Below are 23,211 nucleotides of genomic sequence, written 5' to 3'. Positions count from 1 at the left end.
AGAAGATCAGTATGAGGCCATCAAACAGCTGAAAACCTTACTGAAGTTAAGATTTCAAATGTTGTAAGTGATGCTAGATTTCAAAATCACTATTTAAAATAACCAAGATATATAATTATAAAATAAAGCATAACAGGTAAGTCACACAGAAGCAGGAGAAACTAAAGCTAAAGCAACACTACTTAAACATGTAAGAGTATATGTTAAGATTAACAATACACACACGCCCCTATTCATGTTTTATTATTTACTTCAGTACCAGAAGGCTACTATTCTAAATGCCCAATGCTAATAAATAGACACATGCTATAGAAGTTTGCTATGCCAGAAATGTTTCCCTTAGTGAGACAGAAGCCCTACCCAAGCAATGGTTGGAAAAATCAGAATAACAAATAATACAAGAGACATAGCACCTATCAAAGAGAATTTTGTTACAAATCAGACAACGCACATGTTCATGGATGGTCAGAATCAGGGAGGCAGCAAGACTAGGGACGCTATCGCAAGAGCTAAGTATCTGAATAAACTCTTTACTGAGCAAGAACCTAGCTTTTAAGACAACAAACTGTTGCTCTTTTCCCCAAAGCCTCGTTTTACAGAGAAATTACCATGTTCCATCGCGTGAAAGACTCTCAAAGAAGAAATTATGTAGCCGCACAGGAAACCTAAATACATCAACAAGCAGATTACATAAATCAGCTACCGTCACCTTGCTATAAATTCAGAAAGACCTTAAGGTATCAGAGAAGAACGCTGCTCACAAAAACCTACACTAAAACACATCACCATTCTCCAGATCATTTGCAAGAAATAAATTAAGAAACTTGAGAAATTACTGATACAGTTCTGATTAGTTTCACTGGGAGTGGAACTGAAAAGTGCAAATCAAAACAAAACCCCTAAAATACTGGGAAAGATAATAAGAATATAATGCCAAATCAAACAACAAATCAAATTCCTCCACAACTGTTTGGACTCAGTATACTGAGTTAAAAAAAAAAAAGGGGGGGGGGGGAGGGAAGGGGGAGACATACAGGTATGGGTGTTTGTATCTATATATAATGTGTGTGTGTACCTGTATATGTGTGTGTGTATACATATATATATATAGGTAAATGGACGGAAAATTGACATACATTTCCAAAACCTGACCAAAACCACCTAGGATATACTATGCAACTCTTCTGTATCCTGAAAAACCTCTTACAGAATAATTAAGTCATGAATTTTGGCTGCCTTCCAGTACAAGGAGAAGAACGGTGTGGGTTTACAGAAATCAACAATGCATTCTGCATTTATTAAAGATCTGGAGAAGGCAGTAAAAAAAACAAATGTGATCTTGTCTGATCATACAGATGTTTTCAGACTGGGAGAACTCCAAAATTTTAAGATGTAAAACCCAACCTATTAAAGCTGGAAAGATTATTAGACAATGAAATACAATAAAAAAAAAATACTGGGAATGAAAAGCAGAAGCTCAGCATCTCTGAACTACCAAGACCATCAGTGGAAAACTGCCTTCTAACAGCACAAAGATCAAGAAACCTTATGTAGCTGGTTTTCTAGAATTATCTAAAAGAACAAAAAATGAAATATGAAAAGGAATTCTTAATTACATATCAGACCTATAACATAAAACAGTAACGCAACAAAGGTACCACATACAATCACAGTCTTGTATCACAAAGTAGTAGGAGCACTGAAGTGCATGTACAGTCATTAAATGCTTTAGTACTATGGCACAGATAGAACTTAGACATGTAAAGAGATTGCAGGAGCTGAGATTTTTGATCACAAAATACAGAACTAAGAGCATTTTAACTGAAATAAAAAAAAAAAAAGACAAAAAATGTTAGAACTCTCACTTATTTGCTACACCCACAAAATCAAATTGCAAGTAGATGTCATTATCTCACATAGCAGCTAAGCCATTTGTCAGCATTAACATCTAGTCATTCAGATAAATACAGTGATGGCCGCTTTATTTACTCAGAAGGGGAAAAAGGCAAATAAATCAACTCAAAATTATTTATCAGCTGAGTCATTAGTTAAACCAATACATGGAAAACAAATCTTGGGGGCTTACGCTGCTAAAATACAGAAGTCATCTTAGTGCACTGCATAATTAACCAACTTGGTTGCACCCAGAAGGGAGGGAGCATTTGGCAGCAGAAGTACAAGCACAGGACCGCACTGACTCTCATCCTGAGCAGCCATGCTCACAGGCCCAGGTGAGAGTTGAGTGCTGAAACCAAGAGCAAAAAAAGGGCAATCATTTCAAAGTGACCATGTCAGTGTCTGTCCCCTGGGGATTCTTCTTTCTCTCAGTACTTTCACTGAGAGGGATTAAATACTACACTTGAAAAACTCTCACAGTAGGACACCAGCATATGACCTGAGACTCAAGTCCCAGTCAGGCTTTATCCCGAGCCTAGGAACTCGGGTTCACAGCAGGTACCAGAACAAGGGCATGCAGACCGAGAAATCTCATTCCACGCACATACACTTTTTTACATTTGATTATAGTAAGGAAAAGCTCAAAGGTTTCTCTATGGCTTCAATCACAGTTCAGAAAGTAAAACCCATGCTGCTTTCTAGGAACAGAGCTAGTGCTCCGTGGGTGCTCTCTGCTCCAGCAGCAGGCAGGCAGAAGTCTTGAATCGAGATCTCCTTCTCCTTTTCCACCTAGAGTGGGAAGAGCCCAGTCTGAGGAGAAATACAATTCACTTCTTTGCAGACTTGGCACAGGGTGTGTGCAAGTGTGTGCCACAAGAAGCCCCTCAAAGCAAGCCAATCTTCCACCTGCATTTTGTAGATTCAGGCCCACAAGGAATCCCATCTACAGCTAAAATTTAACTTGAAAATGATAGAGGAAGGAAGAACAGGGAACCAAGGACAGAGTAACAGGAGTTACACTGGATATTTTAGAAGCTTTTTTAAAACAAAAAAGCTTCCCTGCCCTGCTCTTGAGGTATTTCTTACTAGGAAAACAGAAAAGGGCATGTAACCTTCCATGACTAAGTATGCCCAGAAGGCAAATGACAGAAGATCAGAGGTAGGTAGACTCAAAGTGTATTGGTTGGTGAAATACAAAGAAGAAATAAAAATCCAACAACCAGCACAACTTGTACAAAGACCCATCAACATTTCAGTCATACATCTAAATCTCCAACAGACCATTCACAGTTTTGGTCATTGAAATGACTACAAAAATCTAGGCATCAAATTCAAAATACATTTCATGCTCAGAATAAAGATCATAGAATCACAGAATAGTTAGGTTTGGAAAGGACCTTAAGATCATCTAGTTCCAACCCCCCCTGCCATGGGCAGGGACACCTCACACTAAACCATGTTACCCAAGGCTCTGTCCAACCTGGCCTTGAAGACCACCAGGGATGGAGCATTCACAACTTCCTTGGGCAACCCATTCCAGTGCCTCACCACCCTCACAGTAAAGAACTTCCTCCTTATACCCAATCTAAACTTCCCTGTTTAAGTTGGAACCCATTACCCCTTGTCCTATCACTACAGTCCCTAATGAACAGTTCATCCCCAGCACCCCTATAGCTCCCCTTCAGATACTGGAAGGCTGCTATGAGGTCTCCACGCAGCCTTCTCTTCTCCAGGCTGAACAGCCCCAACTTTCTCAGCCTGTCTTCATGTGGGAGGTGCTCCAGTCCCCTGATCATCCTCGTGGCCCTCCTCTGGATTTGTTCCAACAGTTCCATGTCCTTTTTATGTTGAGGACACCAGAACTGCACACAATACTCCAGGTGAGGTCTCACAAGAGCAGAGTAGAGGGGCAGGATCACCTCCTTCGACCTGCTGGTCACGCTCCTTTTGATGCGGCCCAGGATACGGTTGGCTTTCTGGGCTGCGAGCACACACTGAAGCTGGCTCATGTTCATTTTCTCATCAACCAACACCCCCAAGTCCTTCTCCGCAGGGCTGCTCTGAATCTCTTCTCTGCCCAACCTGTAGCTGTGCCTGGGATTGCTCCGACCCAGCTGTAGGACCTTGTACTTGGCATGGTTAAACTTCATGAGGTTGGCATCAGCCCACCTCGCAAGTGTGTCAAGGTCCCTCTGGATGGCATTCCTTCCCTCCAGCGTATCAACCGAACCACACAGCTTGGTGTCATCGGCAAACTTGCTGAGGGCGCACTCAATCCCACTGTCCATGTCACTGACAAAGGTGTTGAACAAGTCCGGTCCCAACACCGATCCCTGAGGGACACCACTCATTACTGGATTGATGATGATCCTTCACTTTCTAAAATTACTTAATCAAATCCTTTCATTTGGTATTAAACTGCAAATTACAGAGGAGACACACATGCCCTCCAAGTGTAAACTTAATTCTTTAAATTCTCTTGAGTATTATGTGGTTCCCAAAGCCAAAAACTGCCTCAGTATGACTATTAAAATACTGAGGCATAAACATGCATTGTTTTTAGGGCACTAATATCATCTTTATAAATTAGACTGTAACTTAGATTATGACTGTTTGATGCTTGCAAACTACAGATTAGCTGCTCAGTGCTACCGTAAACCCACTATCAACAGTATGCTGGATGGCTGGATTCAGTGCAACACAAGATATGAAGAAAATGTATATCCATGAGAAAGCAGTAATAAATGTACAATTTAAGTAGAAACACACTGCTCACATGAATCAACTTGATTTTATTTAATACAATTCGCAACAGCAACAAGCAGAAAATCAGAGTTTATGCTTATATTCTCAGAGGTAGGCTAGATCTGGCCTCATAAGGAGCGTATGGACTTGATTAACATGAGCTCTATTTTAAAAAATTGAAACACAACAATGCAAAAGTATCCTGTTGAGCACAGTCAAATTGTAAGGTAATTTCATCAAGGGACCTAATCAACTTTGGCTTTCTTCCTGTAGCTCCTCTGTGTCTGTTCTTGAGATATTTTCTCAAGATTTCCTGAGCCAAATGTCACTTTAGCTTTAGTGTTAACTGGACATCAGAAAAACTTCTGCAAAGAAGAAAACCAAAAAGCCCTCCCAGAACCATTACAAATGTTTCTCAGCAATTGTTTTGTTAAAAATTGAATGACGAGGGTAGAAGCCATAAGCCTGAAAAAAAAACATTTCCTTTACAATACAAGAAAATGTCAGTATGTTCAAGATATGTCCTTTTCAAATTCTGATACCAGGTTTCTAAAATCATGATGAATTTTCCCCTGGTAAGATTTCATATTTAGAATCTTTCAAAAACCAAGTTTTATATGCAGAACTGATCTGTAATTCATGGTATTATAATATGTTTTCCAGGATCAGGTTAGGATCTGGACAATGTACAGTCACTGTGAGAGAATTTCCAAAGCACAAACAGCAGTGAAATACCTAATTTCTATTGAAAGCCATGGGGGCTAGCAATCAAACTGCTCTGTGTGTTTCTGCAAATATCTTACTCTAAACCAGGACTATCTTAGCAACATTACCTTACTCCCAGAAATCATGTACGCCTACACAGCAGTGGCTTCTCCAGACAAATGCTGGAGTCATTTCCCAAATTCTAGGATGTAATGTAAACCCTTTATCTCTACATTAAAAATTTATCTAAAGGCAAAGTAATTTAAGGCATTAAATATTTATAAATGTCAATAACTAAGTTCCTGACTCCTACCAAAATTAACAGAAGTTTTGTTTGAGTAAAAACCACAGCATCTTTTGAAAAAGCTCTTTTGCTAGCATTGCTCAGGATGCTTTATTACCATTGTTAGTGTAAATCGTCTGTCAGAATAACCACACAGGCTTTCTAATGCTGTTTCTATCCTGCCTGAGACCTCGTCACATGAGGAACACCCAGACTGTAACCTGACCAGGCAGAAGAAAAGTCTGCAAGCAGGATGACAAGATACCCATTTCAGTATCCAGCAAAAGACTTGAGGGGGCTTCTCTGTTCGCCTTTGCCCTCATCAGCCCATTGCCTGAAACATGCCTCTGAAAGATGTATAAAGAGCTAGACTTTTACCCATGTTATGAACTAAAACATATGCACATCTCTAATGCCAGTATACAAGAGCTCTACTAATTTTAGATCCAAGTGGTGCAAAGTGTCATAGCTGTCAGATAGCTGGATACCTGTATCTCAGGCCAAACTAATTTAGTTTTACAGCACAGTTAGGATATGAACCCCACTTAATTGCTGATCTGTAGTTATATGCATTGGAGAACATGTTATTAAGTACTGTAATTTCACATATTAACTATGAAACTGAACAGTGAAAATACATTTAAGAGAAAACCAAGTTCAAAAGGGCCATGTGGCTATAATCAAGAGCAGATTTTGGCCTATGCTACTGAAAAGCCCATCAGAGGCTTAATCCTCCTTGTCTTACAGAAATAGTTACACTAATTGTGTAATTGCAATGTGCAGAATTTAACCCTGGATGTATATGCCTAGAATCTTCGTCCTTTCACAGATTTATCTGCTTTAAAATGTACAAATCCAAAATGTTGATAGGTTAAACTCCACACCAAAATTAAGTATTCACCAGGTATAATGAAATTAAGTCCAGAAACACACTAACTTGGTTTTAATGCAGCTAAGACCAAATCAGAATACCCTAAAGGATGACTGATTTCAGCAGCACTATGCCTTATTAAAGGCTGAGATACTACTCAGGCCCCAGTCTTGGGAAGAGGCTTGTGTGGGTGAATTTCTGGAGCCAGTGTATTCCCACAAAAGCACAGGAGTCTGCCTACACAGATCAACTTGTAAGATCTGGCTATTAACATGCCCTTCAGGATTTGACCCACAGACTGAAGTGTCTTTGTAAGCATTGTTTCACCTGTTTGAAAGCTGGGCTGACTGAAAGCATTCAGTGCATGAATATTTGCACCCACTACAGAAAATCAAGGCTTTGTTAAATTAAACTGCATTAATGATGTTTTATGGGAAACATTTCAGGCATGCAGCAATAAGCTGCATTCATATTTGACATTTACAGAACTTTATTCTTTTAAGCCTGAACTGATAAATACTTGCACTTAACTTCAAGCATGTGAATAAGCCTATTTTTATTTTACAGAATGCTTAAGTCCAAATACATGCTGAAGTTCCCCAGATCAGGCATGTTTTGAGCAGTGCAGAGGAAAAAAAAATAAATAAATACAATAAAAAGAATTTATAATCTGGTTTCAAGCAAAATATCACAAGAGATCAGCAAACCAGATCACAGCAAACAATTAGAAACACCTCAACTGAAGACAAACTAAGCCAAAACAAGCCTTTTAAACACATTGATGACTGAAGTTTATTCCTCCCACCTCCCATACTTCATAACCTTGTGGTTTTGGCTATAAAAAAGGAATTATGGAATATTCCTGTGAGCTCTATTTAAAAGATGTTGCTGACTCAATGGGAATTGGGAAGTACCAGAAAAGCAGTGAAACCGACCTTTGATGTCGGCCCTAATTCACATACCAAAGATACTGGAATCAATGGCCAAATTCTGCCCGCCTTAGTCATTCAAATAGGTACCTTTTAAAGCTATGGAGACAGAACTGCAGTTTATGTATACCACCAAACTCAGCTTCAAAAAGTGCTGTCCAAATCTTGAGGCCTTTACCCAGACAAAACCTTGCTGAACTGGTTAACATTCAGGTTCTCATTATTTTATTCCAACAAAATTGACACCTCTTCAATTTAGTTCAAGTGAAGTGCTCACACAAGTCAAATCAGCATGATCTGGTTCATATTTAGGATGAAATGCACGCCCCCAAAAATAAAAAAAATAAAAAAATCCCATCTCCAAGTAACTGGAAAGTGAGAACTTACTGCTTAAAGGAGAAGGGAACATTGAAACAGAGTAAAACTGCAGGTTTTACATTTTTAAATGGCTCAAGGAGTCCATTAATTTTGTCTGACTTCATGCAGCACAAATGCCATTACGTTTCTATGCCTAACTGAAGGTACTTCTTGTTGGCTAAAATCCTCTGCTCCCAGGAGGCTAACCTGCTGTAGGAAACATGCTAGGAAGAGGGGAAATGACAGCATCACCGTGCTGCAGACTTGCATTGTGGCAAAGAAAGGATTAGGTGACATTGCAGCTGGATAATCCACACGTACCCTCCATCAGTCAGAGAGAAAAAAAACAACTGTCCTACGTGAGCAAGCAAGTGATCAATTCTAAGGCTAGAAACTACCAACAACTGAAAAGATGTTGTAAGTTCAGGCTCCTCAGTTCAGACCATAAATAAGGAAATTGAGAAATTCACAAATTCCAGAGCCAGAAGTGTCTGCCATGCCCCTTCCTATCTTTGCTCTATGAAGGCATCTCTGAAGAAGAGTATCCCTGGACTAAGTCTGATACCAAACACATTCAGGAGCCTCCAAATTCCTAAAATGCAGCAGCAGCTTCATTTCCAGATGTACAAAAACCTTTCTGAGCAAATGGCTCCTTCCTGAAGTCAGCTCCAAAGAGCTGGGTGATAGGCATCTATTTTTTATCTTAATTCCAAAACTGTACCTAAACAATGTCAGAACAGGTTTTCTTGATACTATCCTCAATCAATCGTTAAATCAAATTACAGTACCTCTGAACCCTAACAAAATACATCAGATGACCTGCTAGCTCTTGTCCATCTGCAGCATCTTTGTTCTCAGAATAAGGAAACAGAACTGTTTGCCATGCTCCAGCTGAATGTGTAGTACTACAGGTGTTTTTAAAGCAAGAGAGAAATGCCAGTAGTGAAACAGAATGTACGAAAGTTTAAATAACCCAATCTGAGTTTCATTATCCCCAATCCCAGACCTGCCCCTCCTTCTCACATAGACACAGGCTATAATCATGCATCAATCCAAATAAAACTTTTACATGATAGCTTTCCTATCATTGACACCAATTTAGTCAAGTCCCTGAACTGCAAGGCTGTATTTTTTGTGGACAGTCATCTCAAACTGAATTTTCTAATATATCTGTTTCCTACAGAGCCAAAATCATCACTAAAGGGTCTTACATGGCCCAGCTAACCCTATGTATTTTAAACTTTGATAGCTTGCATGATTGTAAGAATGTTCTTGAATAGCTGTGATTTATTCAATACTAACTCTGAGAATTAGCTCTTTTCCAGAAACAGCCATACTGCAGCTATTAGCAGACATGCCCATTGCAATAATGATGCCAAAGGGAGGCAGCTTTATTATGTAATTGCTCAAAATCTTGCAGGAAAAGAAGGTTGTTGCAATTGATATTATATAAAGGTTTCTCACCTGAACTGAAAATACAAACGGGTTTTACCTGGAATGAGCTATACAATTTCAGAGGGCTCATATATGCAACTCGTGAATCTTGGTGCATTACTTCAGATTTATACCTGAGTAAACATTATGAATGCACTGTAGTTAATGCTTAAAATTGTGAGCTTCAAATATTTAATACTCAAATAACATCTGTATGGAACAATGCATACCTATGCCATCTGAGAGGTGGAATTTAATATTTGAAAAATTAAATGTATATTAAATACCACTGGACATTTTCTTACTTATCAAGAAGACTGCCACTAACAACAACTTTATTCATTTTTGTCCCCAGGCAATGGTGAGATAAGTAACAAAGTAGCAAGACTAATGTTTATAGATCTTTTTAACCTCCTAGAGAAATCAAGCAGAATTTTTGAACTGTTACTCTTATTAACAAATACTTGCACAATTTCTCACCTTCCTATTCAGTTGCAAACAAGATGTGAAACACATCAAACATTTCAGATAAAATATAGTAGACATTTTACCACCACTATCACAATAAAGGCTTTGCCTTTGAATTCTTCAAGGTGCTACGAACAAAGAACCATTTTTTTCCCCTGTGAATAAGTAGCTTGATTCAACATGATTTCTCAATCATCCGAGATAACATGACTTTTTCTTCCTCCACCAAACTGCTTTAGAAGTACTGCCAACAAATTACTATATGAATCAAGAAAAAACACCATGACAGCCAGCAACTGAGCTGACCAGGAATCAGAAACCACCACTCTCCTCCCATAGCAAACAGCTCTTTTGTGCCATCTCAGATTTAGCAAACAGTTGCCTAATTATGTACTGTCACAGCCACAAACAGAGTCAGCAGACAGAATTTGGAGACATACAAATACCCTGGTTTCAGCTGTTAAAGCAACAAGGTACTTGGAATTGCACGGTCGTCAAGATTCACAGCCTACTTTGGCTGCGGAAATGGGCAAGAAATAAATTTTCATTTTTCTACATTTTAAAAGGGCTGATTTTTTTCTCTTCTTAAATCAATCTGCCAAAACGTCTTACTGGTGCGGTATCATACGATCCCCAGCCTTTCAAGACAGGCAGTGTATTCTGTACAGCTGACTCTGCTAGTTACAGTACTTAACAGCTGTGGTATAGATAATTTGGCACCCTGATAATGCCCTAAATGAATACAACAGCATTCTACAAATTGTAAAAAAAAGGGGGGGGGGATATTGAATTAAAATTATGGACTGGAGCTTATTTTAAAAATGTATAAAATCAGCGTGGTTTGCATTTGACTTAAAGCAGTGTTTACAAAACAGGCAAATCCAGAGAAAAGGCACTCCCTCTTCAAAGCCTATATTGTAGCAATTCTTTTCTGATTAGATCAGCTCCCATAGCAAGTCATCAGAACAACAATTGCTGTAGTGAAGTCATTCTACTGGGACTCGGATGGGAAATCATGACTGTCTTAGAAACACATTTTTAAAAATGTGTTTTCCAGGTTTCCAATATATCTTAATTAAACCAACTCCAAATCTTTACCTTTGCTCCCAATGTCTGAATACAGTATACACTGAGCAGCAAAACAAAGCATACTAAATATGACACTAAGACCTATGACAACAGAAACTGGATCCTTCCAAATCATTTCAGGATTTGGCTGTCACCGAAAATAGCATGTGAATGGACCAATGTTACCACCACAATATCATATACTCACACAGTCTACTTCCATTAAAATTTTGCAAAAATTAGTTCAGCTACATATAAATTGACTTAACAGGAGAGAATGGAATAAAGATGTGCTTCTGAAACGGATCTATTACAAACCATAATTTTTTTCTCAACTGAAATGAACTAATGCATTTCAGTCCAAAAATAGTGCACATGCTCCATAGCTGCATTGACACAATGGGCAGCAGACACAAAGGAGTCATTAATCAACACTATTAATGACACATGAAATCACAAGTGACACAGGTATAAAGTAGACTCCGACCTAACAAGTTCTCATGTCAAAATAACCATCTGTTAGAGGGTTTAATTTTCAAACTAGTACCACTAACAACCTGGATTAAATACAATCAGCTATTGGTACCTTCAAATCAAGCTGTCTTCAACTATGCCACTCCCATTCCCATCAGGGGAAACCATTTAACCAAATTCTTTAGAACTGACTGGAAACAAACAGCTGAAAAATTCCAGATATAAAAATCTAACCTCTTTCCCAAACATTACAAAAGGACTCGGCACTGCAAATGTCAGCATATGCTGTGACATGCCGTAAAAACTATTTCTGGGATGAAGACTCCATCGGAATAGTTAACTCCATCCCTTTCACACTTGAATTAAAATCAGACCCACAACACTTCTGATGAGCATTTTCAGATTTAATATTAGCAAATGTACTGCGAACAGTAACGAATCACATCTCCCGAACCATCTCTTGGTACATTTCTAGCCATGTCATTTACATTTCCAGCAAGATAAATTTAGCTGTATGCATCTTTGCTGTGACAAACGCCTTTTTCCTCATTTTCTGATGAAAAGCCACACGATCTATGCTCATGCTCTGCCTGCCCACAAAGAAAAACCAAAATAAAAAGGTCAAAATACGCAAAGGCTTTAAATGCAAATGCACACCGAGACTTGTATCACCGTGCCCGCATTTCACTGGGGAAAAAAAAAGACTTCTAAGCACGGGATTGCGCGTCTCGCCCTCCGGAGCCCCAGGGACGGTATTTTCGCTTACGACAGAAGAGCCACCGCCCGCTGACGTCCGTTCCGCCCGCCGGGACCTGGGGCCATCCCCGTCCCCTCATGGCGGGGACACCGCACCTGTCCCCGCCGCGCTGTAGCCTGCGGGGCTACCAGCAGCCTGGCCGGGTGCGGCAGCCGCGCTGTGGAGAGGGCTGCCCTACCTTTGTATCTCTCCAAGACATCTTCGTAGGCTTGCAAGTACTCCTGCTCCTCAGCGTAGAAATACGCGCCGGGTGAGAGATAGCCAGCCATGGCCGGGGGCTCACCCTACCCGCTGCCCAGCGTGGCTCCAGGCAACCCGGAGCCTGGGGGACAGCACAAGAGAACACTCAGGGCTAGCGGGAGGCGGGCGGGGAGGAGGGCGCTATCGGCCGCCGAGGAAACGCCCCCGCTGGACGCTCGGGTTTCGGTAGCCGCCCCTCGGAGAGCGCAGCGGGGCGGCCCCAGCCCGGTGGCGACTGCCGCCTCCCCGCCGCAGCGGACCAGCCCCGTCCCCATCGCCGTCCCCATCGCCGTCCCCATCGCCGATGCACCTCCTGCGGCACCGCCCAGCCCAGTGTTTCTGCCCCGGCCTCCCCCACGATGAGAAGGGTGGCGGCAGCCGGGGCGGGGACGCGACTACCGCGGCACAGACGGGGGCGGCGGGGGGCACCGGAGCCCTGCGGCACGGGGGGTCGAGGGCAGGGACCCTGTGGGCAGCCCCAGCACTGCCCGGTGCGGGAGGTGCCGCTATGCCGGCGGCGGGGAGGGGGTGCGACCGGGGCGTCCCGGGCGCGGGTCCCGGCCCTGCCGCAGGTGCCACCGCCGCGCACCAGCCCCCGATCGCGCCTGCGCCCCACCGCCGCCTCCCGGCCCTGACCCGGCCGCCGGGTCCGCACCGAGCGGTCCCTCCTGCCCTGGCCCCGGTCCCCCACCCTCGCTCTGCCTCTGGAGGGCGGCGGCGAGCTCCGCGGTGGGCGTGCTGGGCCGAGCCGGCTCCGCATCCTCCCTCCTGTGATTGCGTTCTGCGGCTGGCGAGAACTCGGCTGCGCAGAGCGCCTTCCGCCACCGCGTCCCCCACTGCCCCTAGTAGCGCCCTTACGATGCACTACGCTGGGAATCAGAGTCCCGTGAAGGGACCCACGGAAGCACATACAAAAGAGGGGAAAAGGGAGGAGTAGCGGTGCCCGGGAGGACGGAGGACCGCCGCGTCTTCCTCAGATTCATTAACAGGCCCTTTCCAGCTCTCGCCGGGGAGAAGCAGACCTCCGCCCTATTTTCGACAGCATTTGTCGCTGTGCCACTGTCCCCGGCATGCCGGGCGGCTCCGTCCCGGTGCCCGTGCTCCCCTCCCCATCCGAACGCAGCCGCGGCTCCGCACGGACAAAGACCAGCGCCTGGCCCCTGGGGGCGGCAGCGACCGCTCTCCGTACTGCTGGCGGTCCGGCCAGGCGCCAGGGGGCCACCTGGGGCCGCGGGGAGCTCCCTCGGTTCTCCCAGCCGAAGTGCCGGCAGCGGACGAGATGGCCAAGGCCGCGGCTGCATCCCCGCGCCGCCGATGCCTTTCTCCCGAAAGTTGAACGGGCGCACCTGCACTCTCCCACACGCACCAGTTCCCCCCGCCGGAAAACGCGGCCCAGGGAAGAGCTTAGTCACCGCTCGGAGGGGCCGCGGTCACCCGGGAGAGGGACTGGGGGTCCGTCTGCTTTCCCGCCACCGCACCAGCCCCGGCCGCGCCTTACCGGCGATGCGCAGCACGGCCCGCTCGGCGGGGTCCAGCACGGAGCCGCCCTGGATCTTCCGCTTGGACCGCTCATGTTTGGGCAGGTTCCAGGGCAGCGTGTCTCCTGGCGCCGGCGACACCGTCCCCGACCTTTGGCTGTAGTCCTCCTCGTCGGAGAAATCGGCGGAGGACGACATGGAGCATCGGTAGGACGCGTTGCCGGAGCTCTGCACGGGGAGACAGACAGACAGACGTGTTGCGTGGGGAGCGGCTCGGGACAAGGGGCCTCCGGGTAGCACCGGCGAGTACCCGCCCCGCGTGGCGTGGAAGAGCATCTCACGGGAAAAGGAGGGTAGGAGAGAGGGACGCCGCTCACCATCGCCGTGAATTTGTGTAGGGAGAAGCGGTGCGTGTGCGGAGCGCTGAGGCGGTCCTCCAAAGAACAGCCGGTCTTTAGTGGGAATGCATTTGGAGGGATGTGCGAGCACAGCCGTGGCCCGCGGCCGGGCCACCAGCTCGCGAATGAGCCTCCCAGTGAGCCCCAACAATAAACCCAGAAGCGGCGGCAGCAACCCAGGAAAAAAAAACAACCTTCCGGGCTGCAAATCCATAGTGTTTGGCTCCCCCGCCAGGACACGGGGAAGATCGGTCGTCACCGAGCTGTTACTGAAAGAGGTCGTGTAAACCCGGCTCTGGGAAAGACCCAGGCCCGCGGGACCCCGTGCCGGGCGGCAGGAGCTGTGCTACCGCCCGGGCAGCCCCGGCGGACCCCCCCCACCCGCGCTCCCAGGCATAGCCAGGGAGGGAGGGAGGGATATGATTGCTCAGGGAAGCCCCTTTGGGTATCGGGGCACACCGGGCGGCTTTCGGTCGCACTTTGCCAAGGCAGCTTCGGCAAACAAACGCCCGATCCTGTCTTATAGACTATATCCATCTCCAGGCTTCCCAGTAATTCCCCTCTCCCTCCCCCCCAGAAAGGAGTGCTTCCAGAAACGTAAACAAGCACTGATGCAGTGCAGGGATTAGGCTACAGACATTTCTAGCTTGCTTATTTAGAGTAAAGTGGGAAACGGAGACGTCAGAACAGTAACACTTTATGTTGAGGATTTAGGATACGGTGTTATACACGGGCTGACAGGCCGCGATGGGGGGCAAGGTGCCGTTTCCCTGCATTTTCTAGAGAGAGTTCAGAGGGGGGCCATGAAGATGCTCAGAGAACTGGAGCATCTCTGGAGACAGGCTGAGAGACTTGGGGTTGTTCAGCCTGGAAAAGAGAAGGCTCAGGGGAGACCTTACAGCATCTTCCAGTGCCTAAAGGGGGCCTACAAGAAAGCTTTTTACAAGGGACTTTTCACAACGGCTTGTTCAGCCTGGAAAAGAGAAGGCTCAGGGGAGACCTTACAGCATCTTCCAGTGCCTAAAGGGGGCCTACAAGAAAGCTTTTTACAAGGGACTTTTCACAACGGCTTGTAGTGACAGGACAAAGGGGAATGGATTTAAACTGAAAGAGGGGAGATTTAGATTAGCTACAAGGAAGAAATTTCTTACTCTGGGGGTGGTGAGACAGGTTGCTCAGAGAAGTTGTGGATACCCCACCCCTGGAAATGTTCAAAGCCAGGTTGGATGGGGCTTTGAGCAGCCTAGTCTAATGGCAGGTTGGAACTAGATGATATTGTAAAGCCCCTTCCAACCCAAACCATTCTATGATTCTGGATTTCTGAGTAGAGAGATTTGTGGTTTCTCCAGGGAACCCGTCTAGGAAATGATGGGTTTGATTTGTGGCTTCACGTGGGACCTATCGTGACAGTCTTTTAAATGTGTAACCTGGTGCTGGTCTAGGTATGATGTTAATTTTTAGGGATATCCTATTCTCAGCCTAGAGAGGTGTAGTATGCTTTGTTAGGCAGAGACAGCCTTCATTCAGCCCATCTAGATTCCAGACTTTTTTATGCTAAAACAGCTGCTATCTTAGGCTTTTCTTATAGCCCTTTTGTTTGGTTGGTTTTGAGGGGTTTAAAATGTACCTCTACTTACAGAAGAAATTTGTACTGTGACTGAGATCTGATAAAACTTAAAATTTATTGTTGCTGTCTGAACCTTTTTACATGAGGTGGACAAGTGAATCACTATCATTACGGTGGGGGTATTTTACCCATTTTAAAACTCAAAGCCTGCATACCTTAGTGTAACAACATGATGCACTCTTTGCTATGTGTAAAGCTGCTAATAACATATAGTTAAATAACCCACTAAATTAGAGGGGATGTCTTATTAGTGGTTGTTCCTCCTGACCTCCTTCACTTCTATCCCAATCCTCTTTTCTCCTTCTACAGTACTTCATGCTGAAGTTCAAAAGGGGAGAGGGGGAGGGAATGTATATATCAAACCAATTAAATGAATTCTCATTTGCTGAATTGTGATGTGGAGAGAGCAAGAGCTAAGTGCAGAAAAACAGAAATACGAGATGTCTGATCCCAGCTCTGATTGCCTTCATAATTAGTTCTAGTGCCGGGAATATTTTGCTGCCAGTTTATATAATAAGATAAAACTCTCTGTAAGCTCTCAAAAAGCAGCATGGTCACATACAGGTGTCTTCCCGACGGGAACTGGAAGTGCACAGCTTGCTGCAGGGCACAGAGGGCACTTTGCTGTATGAGGTAGGGCTAACAAGTCCCCTGATGTGCTTAGTAAGGGATTAGGTTTCTTGTGGCCTATCCTTAGCTCCAGATTTTTGCCATGAAAGAGAAAGTGTTCCTTTTAATCCCAGCTCTGAACATCCTCTTCTAGGCCTGTATCTTCTACTGCCTGCTCAGCAACCCTCAATATCTTCAGATCACACCCATGGAGACAGATTTTACCTTCTAATTTCTTCATCATCTTCATTTCTAGTCTGTAACATGAAAATTAGAAAGAGCCCAGACATGATGTTGTGAGGATGCTATGGCATTAAGTTAGTATTTATGTAGCAGCTTGGAATATGTATGCACAAAGCACAAGAGCAGTTATTATTGAGGCTTTGAAGAAAGATCTCTCAGCTCTCTGATTTATCTTTGCAAGTACACTACATTTTTTAACCAGGAGGATTTCCTTTTCTCAAAAGAGGCCATAATAGCCCATTCTTTTTTTTTATAGTAACAACTTGTATAGTTCCTCCTGCACTTAGAAACTGAAAGCATTGTTTTGTGATGGTTCCATCTGAACATATCCTCCATACTCTCTACTGAGATGTCAATTTTAGGGAAAAGAAGACTGTCCTGTTTAGCTGTGCTACAGTACTGAAGTTAAGCTATGTGAGGAGACCCCACTACCGTATTTTTGAGAAATCAGACTGAACAGGCAATGGTAGAGCAACCTTTGGCATCTGTGTGTATTACAACTCACCATCTTCTTCTAAGTTGATCTTCTGCCTTACTTAATGCATGCAATAATAAATGAATGAACAAACCCCACTTTAGCTCACTAACTCTTCAGGAATCACATTATCTCATTTTCAGAACAGGGTAGGAAGTTCAGAAAGGAATTTTTCATAAGAGCAAAGTCTAGCAAACTCTCATCTAAGAAATGTCAACTTTTAACTTAATTGTAGTCTACTTTTTTATTCAGCGTGGAGATGCTTCTGAGTAATGTGTATGCAGAGCTATGAGAAAGTAAGTATTTTTAAGAATCTCAACTTTGCTATTCCAGAGACATTTACAACGTACTGAAAACCACTTCTCTTGAGTAAATTAACAGCTTTGAAAACAAGTCTGTGATTGTTCTCCTTTTGGGCAGCCACTCTTCACATGCTTACCACTCATCCCACTGGATGGTTTGTTTCCAACTGTAAGTCCATGATTACAGCAGCACATTAATGGGTTCGAAAAATACAAAATAATGCAGAACATGTGTACTATCCTAAAAAGGGCTCCTGTCCAATTAGGGCAGCATGAGAAAAAAAAAGAAATGGTTATAATCTGTTAAAATCAGAACATGTAAGTAACTTCTGTTCTTGTTCTATAAAGCACACTGCTGTGTGCAAGTGAAAAATATAACTGTTAATAATACCAATGCTTTTTTGGGTTACATGAGTGAAGTGCCTTTTATATCCACTAAAATATTGATCAAATACATCCTTACTTAGCCTGCTCTGGGGCTCGGAAAGGGTGAGGGCTTGACCTTTTTTAGCTTGAAGGCCCATAAGGCCACAGCCCAGATGCTGTAGCTGCTTATTCTATGCCTCTGATTATGCATTCCTTCTGCTCATTAGCCTAAAAACTTATGTGTAACCCTATTGTTGGCCAGTGGGAAGTGTTGTATTTGCAAAGCAGTTATGCATATAGCAGCTTGGGCACTGAAGCCTGTTGGTCATACATAAGCAAATCTAAGCAGAGTTTACTCTGCATTCAAATTACAGGATTAAATTTAATGCATCATTTCACTGGCAGTACCACAGGGGGGTGCAGACTGCACACGGAGTCCTCACTGCTGTATCCGGGGAGGCAAAGTGCTCAGGAGAAGCATTTAGGAGAGCAAAACTAATTTCTGCCAGTATTTATAGTTTTCTTTGTAATCAGGTGATTTGCAGGAGCCACCTGAGGGACGGACTTGCTACTGTGCTGTAAAAGCGAGCTGGTTTCCAGTAATGGGGATGATTTCAAAGATGTACTATACTTCTTGTAAGAGATGAATTTGGCCAAGTACCAAGGCACAATTTCCTTCGAGGAGGGCAAGAAGGACTGTTTGTCGTTGGTGCAGCACCACAGAAGATCAGGTGGAAACTAGGTGGAAGATGGTGTAGCTGGAAAAAGATGTAAGGTAACACACAACACCATGTTATCAGATAAGCCACTGCTGTGTAGGATCTGATGCCCTCAAGAACAGCAGTGGGTTTTGCACGGTCATTCCTTGAAGCAAAAGCATTAGCAGAGGTCAGGTTTTAAACTTGGTCAAGCGGTCCAGCTGGCAAAAGCTGCTGAGAGGCTGATACTGAATTATCATCATATTGCAAAACTTCCCCAACTCTATGGCACATCAGAGATTATGCTGGCCATATCTAATGATATATATAATGAAGTATCTTGCACTTTTACATCTTATCTTTGAGAAGATTTTCCACTGCAGTGAGTCCTTTCACACTTTTTTTTTTGAAGCTGTTGAGATGTACAAGTCAACATTGCCTGAAACTTAATTTTCAGTTTAGTTATGAGTTATTTATATCTCACTTGAACTAAACTATTTCAGAATTCCTGAAATACATTTTCTTTTCATTATGTTTATTGTAGGCAGTGGATAAATACGAACAGAAATTAAGTGTTTGAATTATGGGCTGAGTGTGTTTCAACAAGATTCCTCCTAATTTAGAATATTTTAGAATACCAGTTGACTGTAACAGGCTATTTTTGTCCTTTAACATCCCAGATTGACTGGTATTAAAGTGGATCAACTTTTAAAGTATAATAACTTAATAAATTTCAGATAAAATCTAGGGCAACTGAATGTTCCCATTAGTAAATCTTTACCACTTTACCCTGATTAGATGATAATGCAATGCAGAATACAAAACATCCAACATATGTAATCAGGCTATGCAAGTCCCTTGGGACTGCATGTTGTCAGAAACGGTCAAAATCTGAAGCAGACACACAAATGAAAGTATAAATGAGCGCAATGTAAAACCAACAATGCTAAGTTTAAAAAATAAAAAAGAATACCACCAAAAATCCACCCATGGAGACACAGCCATATTAAATAAATATTTTTTATGCTTCTGTGCCAATCATTTATAAAGTAACATGCAGAAAGCTGGAAGGCAAATACACAAAATTCAGAACTCCTGAGCATCCGGGGTCTGAGCCTATGTTAAACTACCTTTGTGAACTGGTAGGCTTCTCAAACATCAAGACAAATTATTGCTCTATAGAGAGATTTTCCATTCTTTCTTTTTAAGGGTATGAGAAGATGGAAATAAGCATTCAGTGTTTATTCTGTCACATGCATTTTGAGCCCATAATTGTATTTATACAAGGAAATGCTGATCCTTTCATAGGCTTTCAAAAGGAAATGGGATCTTTTCTGGATGCTAGGTAGGTCAATCTCTACCATTCCTCCACTTCTAAAATAACCAACTTTCATGAAAGAAATAGGTTATTTGAGGACATGAAATTAAAATGGATAGAGGGTAGATCCACATATGTACTTGCTTATTGCAATACAGTTTTATAACATCAAAACTGTGTTTACTGGATAACCATCTACTTGCAAGTCTAAAACTGACATGATGTAAAACTGAGGTTTTGGTAAGAACTAAGTAGTCAAAAAAAACCCTGGTCATCCAGGATGATGCAGCATCTCATTCTTCAGAGACAGAGGGTACCCCTCAAACCTTCTCCTGAAATTGGTCCTCAGTCATCCTTTCATAACAGTTGAAAGCACTGGTTTCTCTTGAATCCTAAAAGAAGTGAAGCAGCTGTTTACCTTGTCCTTATTGTCTTAAGAAGCTTGAAACCTATGCACAAACCTTCATCTCCCATCAGCCAGCCTAGAGACTATTCTGCCAACAACCTCCTAATTGTGGAAGTGGTACAGGTTTAGAAAAATAACAGTTCAAGATTTCTTGGTATGGAATGAGGAAGAGGGAACACAGCACTCTGCATCAGAGCACGCAAGGCTCTCTCTGGGGAGAACCATGTGCCTCATTCTGATCCCTGCTCCGATGACTGCTTATAAATTCTGCTTTAAGTAGTAATTGGGTAAAATATTGAAGCAGCCCCTGGATGAGACATGTGCAATGGAGGCAACAGAAACCACCATGTAGTTCATGTATCAATTTCAAGTCAAATTTCATCAAATTTCAAGTACTTATTGGTGGAAGTGATACCATCTTCTAGTAGCTATAAAAAAAAATTAGTGAATATTATGCTACAACAAGTAGAGTTTCTGTTTAATTTTGTTCATTTATGGGTGATCTTTTTCAAGAGCAGAAAGTTGAGAGATGCTGCACATTTGTAACTCCCCCTAACTGTGAGATGAGCTGATGGATCAGATACTGTCGAGATAATGTACATGGATCTCAGCAGCTTCCACCAAGGAAGACAGCCATTGTAACAGCAAAATAAGGCATCGAAAGTATGTTGCTCTGCAAGGAAAAGCTGCTCGTTGTTTTTTGTTTTTCAAATGAATACACTGAAAATCAAGGCATACTTCATTCAGTGTAACCAAGAACTGTACGTAAGTGGGGCCAAGTAACATTCAGCTTAAACTAGCTGTGTTGTGCCCAAGCCATCAGTGCTCTTGAAAAGCTGCTCTGAATATCTGGGGAGAAGTTACAGCATGGGTAACAGGTATTTGAGTTTAATGCTAAAACCATCAGCAACATACAAGTGTTACTTCAGTTATAATTATCTTTGTTTCAAAATTAATGCTTCATAAATACTAATACCTAAAATGTCAGGATTTCATGATCTCAAAATTGTGAATAATTTCTGTAAAAGAAATGCATCTACCTTAGATAACTGCTGTATATAACAAACAAACAAACAAACTCCTTCCCATTACCTAAAAATAAGTTTTGTATTACTTTTTAATTGCAGCTATCTTGCATCCATTCAGATCCCCCCAGTCTGCCAGACACAAAGGAGAATAATGTGACAAAACAACTAAGATTTGAGGAAAGCACAGAGGTATCTGCTTACTATGCCTTCAAGGCCAACCATGTAACAGGGGAAGAGTCTGGAATAAGAAATCATATATCTTCAAATACTTCCCTCAGCCTTCTAAACCTCTCATTGTAGATTGCATTATGTTATGTATGTTTTAATAGCAAACCAAATTATTCCTGCCATAAAAGGTGTATCAGAGTATGAAAATACGCTGGACAGCAAGGAACAAACTGAAGTTCTAAGTAGCTTTTGAATCTCAGATAGGCACAGATTGTTTTCAAGAAAAAAATAAAAGGAGGACTAAGAACTTTTTTTTAAATGACATAATGTACATCTAAACCAGTAGTATTGATATTCTGCTTTTAGTAACAACTGACTGATAGGTTTCCCTCCTTATAAAATGAAACATTAATTTGTTCTTTTCAAACGGTTTCAATCCCATGTTTTAAAACAAAGTTTCAAGACTTGATCCAGCAATCAATCAGCATTTAACTATTTGAAAGCACAGTTATTATAATTACACAACACTAGTAATACTGTTAATAATTATCACATTCTTTTCTCTTACAAAATCCATTTTAAGTTGTCTTTCATCGTGTTTGGTTGAAAATATTCCCTGCAATTTGTACCAGTATCGGTAAGGTTGAATTTTCTTGAAAAATATTAGTCAAAGGCTGACTGAGACGCCTGAGAGCACGATGATGAAAACATCCAGTAGTTATTTGTCAACACTAAAAAAATACCCCAGTGATTTTTTTTGAGAAGACTCTAGCTTTTGGGATGGATACTTCAAATATGAATGTCCTTTAAGCTAGACATAAGCTTTTTGCCATCTGCGTTAAAAATCTGTCTACGTTTGCCAGAGTGATAAGTCTTTGAGACATAAATATGGCATCAGGAAGTACAAAGTAAACCTTTTAAAATCTGGGTTTCATCTCACTGCTCTGCCAAGAAAGCTGCTCCAGAACCTACTACTCTCTTGGTTACAAGTATTCCTCCTCTGGTTGCCACCCAAAACTTATTCCTGGTCTTTTGTTTTCTTGCAACCAGCATTATTCATTTTCCTGAATAACTTTTTTGCTTCCCTGGTGTGTTCACAGTCTGCACGGTACCTCCTCTCAGCCTTCTTGGTTTTGCAGAGCAAATCAACTTTTAATCTCTCTTCATCTGCTAGCAATCCTTCTTTGCAAAGGTAAATAGTTTGATCTAACTATTCCTAGGGCCCAGGTGACTAACAACATGATTTTACCAGATTGTTATTTTTTTTTTAAAACAAGTTTGAATTTATCAATTAAAATGTCTTCGGGGTCAACCTCTGCAGATTGGCACCCCCTACAGAAAGCCTTTCAAGACTCTCCAGGGTCTTACAGCTGCTGCACCAATACTCTGCCACCACAGACTGACCAAATGAATTCCACCCTCGCAGCTCTTACCTTTGCTCTCTGGACACCTACCATCCCCAACAAGGAGCTGAGCAGGACCCTTCCAGCTTGGAGATATGGAGGCAAAACTAATCTTTCTGTCTGCTGGTTACCTGCTGTGGTTGCAGGCTAATAGCAGTGCAGACAAGAGCATGGAGAGCAGGGGAAGGCAGGCACCAGACCTGACAGGCAGGAGACTTTCTTTTATGCTCTCCGTGACTCGCTCAGCCAGCAAGAGGAAGAAGCTTGAATGTAGAGAGGACAAACACCGGAACCGGTGCACTGGAGGAAAGGGCTGGAGAAATACACCAGGACCAACACCAACAGCCTGAGGGACAAACACAGAGTCTCGCAGAGTATGGGAGCTGCAGCTGGAATGTATTCAAGGAAGCAGCAGACTCTGTGGATAAAGACTAGAGGAGAAACGAATTGTAAGGTAACTGCTGG

At 42.7% G+C, this 23,211-nt stretch overlaps 1 protein-coding gene across 7 annotated transcripts in view; it reads right to left on the bottom strand.

The window, feature by feature from the left end:
• The window catches only part of DST (dystonin), a 296,486-nt gene that overhangs the window by 245,447 nt on the left and 27,828 nt on the right, over positions 1–23,211 (bottom strand). For 4 of the 7 annotated variants that reach the window (XM_061460566.1, XM_061460567.1, XM_061460568.1 and 1 more), the window contains exon 4: positions 13,726–13,933. In XM_061460566.1, coding sequence (XP_061316550.1) covers positions 13,726–13,933 — 208 coding nt within the window. Of the gene's footprint in view, positions 1–12,165; positions 12,292–13,725; positions 13,934–23,211 lie in introns of those variants that run through there. The other 3 variants (XM_061460570.1, XM_061460571.1, XM_061460573.1) reach the window with 1 other exon arrangement.

The sequence above is a fragment of the Pezoporus flaviventris genome, unplaced genomic scaffold, assembly GCF_033815535.1.
Source record: "Pezoporus flaviventris isolate CSIRO_AGI_PZ_B2104156 unplaced genomic scaffold, CSIRO_AGI_Pfla_v1 ptg000031l, whole genome shotgun sequence".
NCBI classification, from domain to species: Eukaryota; Metazoa; Chordata; class Aves; order Psittaciformes; family Psittacidae; genus Pezoporus; species Pezoporus flaviventris.
The sequence above is the reverse complement of the archived record's forward strand: the minus strand, read 5'-3'. Positions and strand labels throughout refer to the sequence as shown.